At 33.6% G+C, this 10,871-nt stretch overlaps 1 protein-coding gene across 1 annotated transcript; it reads left to right on the top strand.

The window, feature by feature from the left end:
* Nucleotides 1–3,883: 3,883 nt before the first annotated feature.
* On the top strand, nucleotides 3,884–7,221 carry LOC113772123 (cytochrome P450 704C1-like). Its single transcript, XM_027316682.1, has 5 exons — nucleotides 3,884–4,427; nucleotides 4,999–5,283; nucleotides 5,714–6,052; nucleotides 6,430–6,630; nucleotides 6,722–7,221. The coding sequence occupies exons 1-5, from the start codon at nucleotides 3,888–3,890 to the stop codon at nucleotides 6,917–6,919; spliced, it is 1,563 nt and encodes a 520-aa protein (XP_027172483.1). The 5' UTR covers nucleotides 3,884–3,887; the 3' UTR covers nucleotides 6,920–7,221.
* Nucleotides 7,222–10,871: the final 3,650 nt, after the last annotated feature.

Consider the following 10,871-nt stretch of genomic DNA (forward strand, 5'->3'; position numbering starts at 1 on the left):
TATTCTTAACTTTTTTATGGCCACTCATGTAAAACTGGTCTTTAAATTTTATCTAGGACCATAAATTTATTGAAGTAAATTTTTTATCTTGAACAGAATCTTATGAATATAGTTCATCAATTAGTGAAAAGCAAGAAAGAGATTTTAGTTGGATAATTTAGAAACTAAACATGAATTGGAAAACTAAATTTATGAAAACTATGTTACAAGGAAGAAACAGTTGTCTATTGTGGAAAAACAGAAGAAAAAGAAAAACAAAACAAATAAAAAATGACTAGAATGAAAGAAAAATTAAACGATTCAAAAGAAAATATGATCCTTTTGTTGTTTTAATAACAATTTAAGACAAGGGAAGCTAAAGATGCTCGTATGTTGGAAGTTATCTTTGCAATTGTAACGTGCATTTAAAAATTTTACAATATCCAACTAAATTTTTTCAATTTTCTCATTGTTGAGGACACCATGGTATCTGCTTCCTGGTGATAGTCTCTAACAATTTTTTTTTTTTTGTTTATTTTGCGTGACTTTGTGACCTCTATTCACGATAATAAACTAACTTTGAACTTGTTTTAAGAAGATTAAAAAGCATTCTTACCAAATAAAATTGTATTAAAAAATAACTTTTAGGATTTACTTTTAGAAATTCATTAAACAAAATGATAAAGAAATTTTTTTGCTGCTATAACTATCAAAAATAAAAATAATGGAAGTAGTAGTGTTAAGGTAAGACCATCCGGCGGCAGCATAATGTGGGAAAAGCTCAACCCTTAGTTAGCCAGCAGAAGATGGAAATTAAAGGAAAAACTTTTTTGCAAAATATTTATTTTTTATCTTAGTTAACGGATTTTCACATGTTGTCTTTCAGCATCAGTTTTGAGACTGAACCAGTTAAATAGCAAATTTGAGGGAATAGGCATGCATAGATATTTATGGAACAGTTTTTATAATTGGTTAGATATGATAGTTTGTGATTCACAATGTAATCTTTCATATTCTGTAACTCTATTAAATCTAATGATTTCAGATAAGATATATTTGTGATATATTCTATTTATTTTATGCCGTAGATTACTTTGTCCAAGAATCTTTCTTGATGTCCAAGAATGTAGGAGCATTTTTGAGTTTATCAAATTTTCCTTGGAGAAAATCCAAATGAAGATGTTTTGACTTGAGAGGGTCTTTCATCGTAACCGGGAAGTCTCCCATGCCCGGCAACCAAGAAGGTAAAGATTGTTCAAGTTCACTGAAGTGCGATTGAGGAGTTATGGGAGTTTAATTATGACGTACTTTATCTTATACACACATCTGTTCACATTACTAATATAGTGCTTGGGTAAAATTTGTGTTTGAGTTGTTTACCGAGTAGGCATTCTATTTCAGATTTTAGTTTACTAATTGCATTGTTAATGTTTTAGATTCAACTCAACTCGGTTTGCATCTTCTTAAATCATATTGAGTTTAATATAATAAAATAGTCATCTTACTTAGATGACATAGAAGATGATCCATTGATGCCAATATATCCACAAGATTAGAAACGCTAAAGATATAAAATGAGCAAAAACAAATGTTTTGGGGGATATTTTAAAGCCTGCCATGCAACTGTTGTACATTGAACCTAGGGATGTAATTGAGTCGACATGCAAGAAGGATACTCGAGCTCGAGCGAGTAGTATTATTGGAGCTCGATTTCAATGCATTGCTCATAGAATTCGAGCTCGACTCGCATGGGTTCAAGTAAATGCGAGCCTTATCGGGTTTGAATCAGGAAGATTTGGAAATTTTATTTTTCTTGAAAATTTTTTAGCGAAAAGACATTATCGCCTTTCAAAAAAATTTCGTATGACCTGAAATATTTCATAAATTCAATCACTCTTTTGAGCACAAGAGTAATTTTATAATAATAATATATATTGAAGAATTAAAATTAAAAAACTCAATAAGGCTCCATGAGTTTTCCAGCCTTGCTGCTGGATACTTGAACTCCACTTGTTAGGCCTATCAAGTTATTTGAACTCGTCTCAAATTTGGTCAACTCGAATTCGAGTTGAGTTTTTGATTGAGTTACTCGTGAACAGTTCGATTCGATAATGGTACTAATTAAATCTATCCAAAAATTATTAAACAATGTGTAATGCATATGGTGTCACATTACTAAGTGGCAACTTTTTATTTTGATTTCAAATCCTTCTTTTCTTCGTTTTCAGCTTTAAAACTTAGAAGCTCTCTAACTAAAAAGAGGCCCGAAAACAATATAAAAAAAGGGGAAAGATGAAACAAGTTGTTATGCGTGTGATGCCAAAGATCTAGTTCAAGGCTCTCCTGAAGGCCATATTTTTTCACTGATCCGAGAAGATACGTCCAAAGATGAACATTGCTGGCATATATTTATTCTAGATTAATATTAATACCTTTAATGACTACATTATGTTTCCAGGATCCTTTTCTATTCTTAACTTTTTTATGGCCACTCATGTAAAACTGGCCTTTAAATTTTATCTAGGAACATAAATTTATTGAAGTAAATTTTTTATCTTGAATAGAATCTTATGAATATAGTTCAACAATTAGTGAAAAGCAAGAAAGAGATTTTAGTTGGATAATTTAGAAACTAAACATGAATTGGAAAACTAAATTTATGAAAACTATGTTACAAGGAAGAAACAGTTGTCTATTGTGGAAAAACAGAAGAAAAAGAAAAACAAAACAAATAAAAAATGACTAGAATGAAAGAAAAATTAAACGATTCAAAAGAAAATATGATCCTTTTGTTGTTTTAATAACAATTTAGACAAAGGGAAGCTAAAGATGTCGGATGTTGGGAAGTTATCTTGCAATGCAACGTGCATTAAAATTTTACAAGTATCCAACTAAATTTTTTCAATTTTCTCATTGTTGAGGACACCATGGTTTCTGCTTCCTGGTGATAGTCTCTAACAATTTTTTTTTTTTATTTTGCGTGACTTTCTGACCTCTATTCACGATAATAAACTAACTTTGAACTTGTTTTAAGAAGATTAAAAAGCATTCTTACCAAATAAAATTGTATTAAAAAATAACTTTTAGGATTTACTTTTAGAAATTCATTAAACAAAATAATAAAGAAATTTTTTTTGCTGCTATAACTATCAAAAATAAAAATAATGGAAGTAGTAGTGTTAAGGTAAGACCATCCGGCGGCAGCAAGATAAAGTGGGAAAAGCTCAACCCTTAGTTAGCCAGCAGAAGATGGAAATTAAAGGAAAAACTTTTTTGCAAAATATTTATTTTTTATCTTAGTTAACGGATTTTCACATGTTGTATTTCAGCATCAGTTTTGAGACTGAACCAGTTAAATAGCAAATTTGAGGGAATAGGTATGCATAGATATTTATGGAACAGTTTTTATAATTGGTTAGATATGATAGTTTGTGATTCACAATGTAATCTTTCATATTCTGTAACTCTATTAAATCTAATGATTTCAGATAAGATATATTTGTGATATATTCTATTTATTTTATGCCGTAGATTACTTTGTCAGACAAATTGTAATTGGTGATTTTCAACTAGTTTATTAATAATATTTATTGTTTAAGGGTCAATCGAAAATAAAATTTAGATAAAGGGCCAAATGTAAACAACGACAATAGTTTAGGGACTCCCCAAGTTTTTTACCCTTTTTTTCCTTGTTTTTTTGGATTGTTTTATGTAACAAAAAGTTGGGGTCATTGTCCCTTTCACTACCTGCTGATGCAACCTAAGACTTGGCATTGCTCGCTAAATCCTTTGTTCTCTTTGTCCTTGGTGGGCAAAATAGATTATTTCGTGTCTTGACACATAATTCTGTATAAAAATGTTAGTTGTTAGTACTTGGTAGACTTTTCAGGTATCATTATCCCCTCTTGATGACCTTCTGCAGAGATATGGATGTCCTCTATTCAATCTTCATCACCGTTTTAACCTTAACGCTGGTTCTATTGATACCAGTTGCAGCTTTGGTACTCAAATTTTTCATCGAAAAATTTATCAGAAACAAGAAATACCCGCCAGTGGTTGGAACTGTGTTTCATGAACTCTTTTACTTAGACAGACTCTACGATTACCAAACAGAACTGGCAAAAAGACAACCCACTGTTAGATTCCTTGGCCCGGATCAGAGTGAAATATACACAACTGATTCGAGAAATGTCGAGCACATACTTAAAACCAACTTTTATAAGTATTCAATAGGCACAAATAATCAAGATATAGTAACAGACTTATTTGGCCAAGGAATCTTTGCTGTAGATGGTGAGAAGTGGAGGCAGCAGAGGAAGCTAGCAAGCTTTGAGTTCTCAACAAGGGTTTTGAGAGATTTCAGCTGCACAGTTTTCAGAAGAAACGCAGCAAAATTGGTTGCAAAAGTTGGTGAGCTTTCTCAGGCCAGCCAAATTTTTGACATACATGTAAGTCAACGAAGTGTAGATTACGAAGGTCCTTACAATTAGCATGATCTGGTTGTTAATTCGCCTTTGATTCTTTTTGGAGCCTTTATATTTTAGCTACTTGATATGGTTGCGTGATTAGCAGCTGGCAACACTTCCTTCTGTACTTACCTGAAGAGAATATTAAATGAGCTTCTGATCAGTGATCAAAACCTATAAAGTTGTCCAGCAATGACATGTTTGCAAATCCATGTTATTTTTGCTCACTTCAACATTTTGTTGCATAAACTTCATTGTAGATTTAAAGGAATTCCTCCATCAAGATAAACTCCAAATCACTGACTGTGTTCACTTTTTAATGCTGAATGACATGTTCAGGACTCTGCTATTCCGTTTTTCTTCATTTAAAAAATGCAAACCAATCTGAAATGATTGGTTTCTTTAGTCAAGAGTAAGATATACCAAAAAATTTTTGATTATTTTGATAATAACCAAAATAAATGGTTAGCTTCTGTTGAGATTCACATTTCCTTTTAATTTCTTTTAACTTTTCCTCTCACTTAATCTTGTCTGTGGAGCTGCTTCCTTGCAGGAATTGCTAATGAGATGCACGCTGGATTCAATATTCAAAGTTGGATTTGGAGTAGATCTGAATTGCCTTGAAGGATCAGGCGACGAGGTGACCAAATTTATCAGGGCCTTTGATGACGCAAATGAACTAATATACTGGCGCTATGTCGATCCATTCTGGAAGCTCAAACGGTACCTCAATGTTGGCTGTGAAGCGTCCCTTAAACAGAACATCAAAGTCATCTATCATTTCGTAGATGAGTTGATCAAGACCAAGAGGAAACTGTTAGAGCTGCGAAATGATTTTGTGAGTATACTGCAATCGCATTGTAATTCATATATTACTTGCTGTAAATTGTGAGCACAACAAAAGGAAACTGTCAGTAGACAACCATCCTCTAATGCAGGATCCCAACAGTCAATACCATAAAATACATCAACCTTTTCCTTTCAGCAAAATGCATTCATGCTGGAAGAACTGGTAAATCATTAGCTTTTCAGTCAGAAAGAACTGAAGTATATTGACTAGATTTAAACAGGCAAAACATTAAGGATGGAGGCTTTTTTTGAAGTCCCCCCCACTCCTTTCCCTGGGGGATGGCAACATTTCACATTGGAAAGATCTAGTAACTACATGAATTGGATTCATGTAAAGTAGTTACATTTACATGAGAAATGAATATGCTGAGGATGAACCATGCTAGAAACTGATTATCATCTTGATGTTCTACTTCAAGAATGATAAGGAGGACATCCTCTCAAGGTTTCTGGTGGAAAGCAGGAAGGATCCAGAGAAGATGACTGATCAATATCTACGGGACATTATTCTGAATTTCATGATTGCAGGAAAAGATGCTACTGCAAACACTCTTTCATGGTTTTTCTATATGCTTTGCAAGAACCCTCTGATCCAGGAAAGAGTTGCAGAGGAGGTGAAAGATGTTACAGGCAATCAGTGCAGTGAAAATAGTATTGATGATTTTATGGCAAGTATTACTGACGAAATACTAGAGAAGATGCATTATCTTCATGCAACCCTGACTGAGACCTTGAGGCTATATCCTGGAGTTCCAGTGGTAATTACTTTTGAATTTCATGAAATCTATTGGATGATTGTTTCTTTTCACTTATAATGTGTTTCTGCCGGATACTTTCTGAACCGTTTGCTAAACAAAGGACTTTGAAATTTGAATAGAAACTGGGATGCAAAGTGGTAGAGGCTCATGAACTATGACAAAATCACTTTAAACATTTTCAACACACAAATCCAGTCAATAGATGCAAATGTTTATGAAGATTTCTGCCTGAGCTCATCAACTGCCTGCACAATATGATGAAACATGATTAACACATGCTTCTCCCATCCAGACGCTTCGTACTACTGCATCATGAAGTCTTGCATTGGAATTGACATCTCTGTCCTGTTGATAGCTCTCTATTCTGTAAATTACAGGACGGAAGGTGCGCAGATGCTGATGACATTCTTCCTGACGGTTCTCAAGTGAAACAAGGGGATGGTGTTTACTACATGTCCTATGCGATGGGCAGGATGCCTTACATTTGGGGAGAAGATGCTGAGGATTTTCGACCTGAAAGATGGCTCAAGAATGGAATCTTCCAACCTGAATCGCCATACAAATTCGTAGCTTTCCATGTATGTAGCATCCTTTGACAATTTATTTTTCTAGGCATGTCGTTTGATCAACAATCGTGGATCATCTAACTTACCAAATTTCCCTTCTCAGGCTGGACCTCGAACATGTTTAGGCAAAGATTTTGCTTATCGCCAGATGAAGATACTGTCAGCGGCCCTTCTTTACTACTACAAGTTCAGATTAGGTGATGATGCAGCAAGGGTAACTTACAGAACAATGTTTACACTGCACATCAAAGGAGGCCTTCATATTCAAGCTATTACAAGAACTGGCCTGAGGAAAACATAATTGCAGGCACCTTATAGCCAAATACTATGATGAAGTTGTACAGTTTGACAGTATTAATCATAGTGTACGTGAGGCAATGAAGCACTTATGTAGCTTCCATCAATATATAAGACTTGATTGTGTGGTCTTAGACAAAAGTTGATTGTTATTTGAGCAATCTCTAGTTGAATAACGGAACACAAGTTATACCAAAGAGCTACAGGTAAGTTCTATCGAGTCATTGAGTGCTTTTGTTGTGCATGGCCCTGAATCTGAAACGCCATGAATTGTTGGAGTTTAAATCTTAATTAGCCATAGAAGTTGGGGGAAAATGATGTAGGAACCAGGGGCGATGTGTATAATGCAGTTGGATGATGGCGTGCAATGGATTGCTTCGTATGAAAAGCACTTTCATCGTGGAAATTGAATACCACATAAGAATCGGCAATTACAGTTTCTCTTTCAGCAAATTATGATCAAAAGCAATTCTAGAGCTGGTAACATAGGGGTTCAATCGCTCGCAACACCGTTTAATATCCATATTCTATTTGATTCTCTTTACTCTGAACGACAACAGAATATGTGAGAAACACCCCCCCTCCCTCCCCAACAAAAAAAAGGGACGCCAGCAAAATACTATCCCAGAGTGTGTGATTTAGAGTTCTCCAAAGACTTGGGAAAAAATGGAAGAATTAATCAAAACAAAAATATCAATCTTGTATACACCATCATTGGATATCTTATCATAATTGAATTTATAGTAATTATGTAAAATTTAAATTTAAAATTCAAATTTTATATATGTGTCATGATTTAACCGTGATAATAATATACGTGGTGATTAGTTGGTCATCTAGGAAGAATTTTGTGGTTTTTTACGCCTTGGATTTTTAGTTGCTACTTCGCATGCTACAGCAGAGCTGATGTAACTTGCCCACCTCCATTTCAGGGAAGCCATGAAGCTAAAAGTTTCTTTAACTCCACAAAAAGGAATTTAAAATAGGCTCGTGTAAGGTACAAATTAATGTACGAGTACAAGTTTTCTGGCCTTTATTCTTGATATTGGCTTCGGTATTGACTTCTTATCCTCAGCACGTATGCTCCAATGGTTCAATCGATATTTATTCTTGATATTGGCTTCGATATTGACTTCTTATCCTCAACACGTAAGCAACTTAGTGGTATAAAACCCGGCCTAGTCCAACGGTTCAATCGATCGAGTAAATTTCAAGCAGTAGACTCATGGACTTGTCAACAGACCGACGGTTCGGAAATGAGATCTCATGTATAGGAGTAAAGTACAATCACCATTAGACCAATAGTCCATTTGTTGGTTGTTTAGTCATTATATTATATATTAAACTTTTATTCTTATTTTATTTCTTCAAAACAAAATTTATTTGGAATCTTTTAATAAAATTTTATTATTCCTCAAAGTCTATAAGTTATGAAATGAATCTAAAAAATAACATATTATACAAATCATTTTAAAGGCAAATATTGTTCTCAATAACCTTTTGTATTTAAAATTTGTAAATAAACTAGATAATTACACTTTGATAAAATTTTATACTTGACGTTTGGTAGATTTCTAATTAAATTTAGGTTTTATTGATTCTTATAAGAATTAATTATTTTATAATAAATTAGACTAACTAAACAAATTAATTATTTTATAATAAATTAGACTAACTAAACATTTACTATGGTATCCTTATATTATATAAGAATGAGTTTTATTCAAAGAATGAGTTTGAATTTCAACTGCATGGATAAGGGTTTTTTGGAAATAAAATGTTGTGTAGTTTTTTTAAAACTTTTTGTACAATTGAGGGCAACATGTGTTTGAATATATTTACTGAAATGCCCTCATTTTGGTACGTTTAAAGTTTTGATTTATGGAGATATTTGGGTATTTCTAAAATATGAAATTATATTGCAACAGTTTTTGTATCGAATACAACTTATATAAGTTTATGTGTTGGTGTAATTATTGAAATAGTGCTCTAAATACATTTAATTGAAGTGTGAATTTTGTTATGTAATTAACACAAATACACTTTGCTATAACCAACCGTTAGAGGATATTTTTTTGTTTGAAACAACTTATATATGCTCTTGGACGATTTTCAACTGACATCTGTAAGGGTCTTTTGAAAATGGTAAAATTGTAAAAGCATTGATAAAGTAAGGTGTACAAGTGTGTGTTGCAATTATAATGCACTAGTATTAGTTCTGTCATATTTGATGACTATTTCTTTCCAGAATGTACTATTATTTGTCCAATGAAAAATTCTCTTTAATCATATGCACCAAACACCCACGCGATACGCGGGCACTTCTTCCCTAGTAATTTGTTATAGTTTCAAGTATATAAAAAATTATGAGACATAATATTTAAGTATATTTAATGGCCTATCAGTTGCTCAGTAATCCATTGATTCACTTTCTTCATTAAGTTACTCCCTGGACCGGGTTTAATAATGGGTTTAATAACTATGGCGCTGCCCTACAAAAACTCCTGTCGGAAAAAGAACAAAAGATCAGGTTAAAAAAAAAAGGGCAAATTATCCATTTGGCCTTTGAACTTTTAATTTAGGTAAAATTAAGCCCTCTAACTATTTGTAATCAACTTTTAGCCCTCGAACTTGTAAAATTGGGAACCCGTGACCCTTTTGGCTAGTTTATCCGGTTTTGCAACCGGAAAACCAAATCACACGAATGGTGGTATGCTTTAAAGAAGGGCATTTTTGTCCGCATCTTCTAAGCAAAAAGTGAATAACTCTATCTTCTTCCCTTTCTCTAACCCAACCAAACAAGCATAGATTTCCAGAGTTCTTAAGCTTCTGCAAATCGAGGATAACTGAGTCTGACTCAGTGCATCAGGTTGAATTCAGCAGTGAGTCTGGGAGACAGGATTCGGATTCTGTAGAAAAGTCCAACTCATTCGTGGGGACGGAGGAATACGTGGCTCCCGAGATTTTAATTGGGAAAGGTCACGATTTCGCGGTGGATTGGTGGTGCTTGCATGAGATGCTCTAAGGGATGACGTCGTTTAAGGGGTCATTGAAGATAGGGGTGGCAATTTTCGACACGACCTGAAAACACGATATGAACCTAAAACGAAATTAATGGGTTTGGGTTGAGATTTCGTGAGTTCGGGTCAGAATCAGGTCAAACACGATGGACCCGAAAAGAAAATGGGTCAACTCGTGGATGACCTGATATAACCCGATAACCGGTTTACGAATTAAAAATAATTTAATAAATATAAAAATTATTTTATCTAACTAAACTAAGTTATTCTTTTTTTCCAAAGGCATCAATCACTTAATTCTAAATGAATTTATTTAACTTGTGTGAAATTGAAATTATTATATTTGGACAAATAATGTATTATATTATTTTTACTTTTATACTGTTTTAATTTATTTTATATTTTTTTTGGGATAAAATACTTTTACGGTGTTTTAATTTATTTTAGATTTGGTTTGGGATTATTTATTTAAATTTTTATTACTTGATTATGTAATTAGTCTTGTATGAAATTGATTTTATTAGAAATTACAGTGATAAATTAATAAATTAAAATTAAGTTTCGGATTGACCCGCCAACCCGAAATTTTCGGGTTCCTGTCAGGTATTCTGACCCGTTTCGGATTGACGGGTTAGGTTCGGGTCAGCGAATTTTCTGTTATACCCGAGTCTCAACCCAACCCGCCAACCTGAAACGACCCGATTGCCACCCCACTTGATCACCAACGTTTGCCATAATTTAATGACCTATCAGTTGCTCAGTAATCCATTGATTCACTTTCTTCGTTAAGTTACTCCCCGGACCGGGATTAATAATGGGTTTAATAACTATGGCGCTGCCTTACAAAAACCCCTGTCGGAAAAGAACAAAAGATCGGGTAAAAAAAAAAGAACAAAAGAAGCTAAAGAAAATTAATTCGGGGCCTTCGGGCAGCAA

The sequence above is a fragment of the Coffea eugenioides genome, chromosome 5, assembly GCF_003713205.1.
Source record: "Coffea eugenioides isolate CCC68of chromosome 5, Ceug_1.0, whole genome shotgun sequence".
NCBI classification, from domain to species: Eukaryota; Viridiplantae; Streptophyta; class Magnoliopsida; order Gentianales; family Rubiaceae; genus Coffea; species Coffea eugenioides.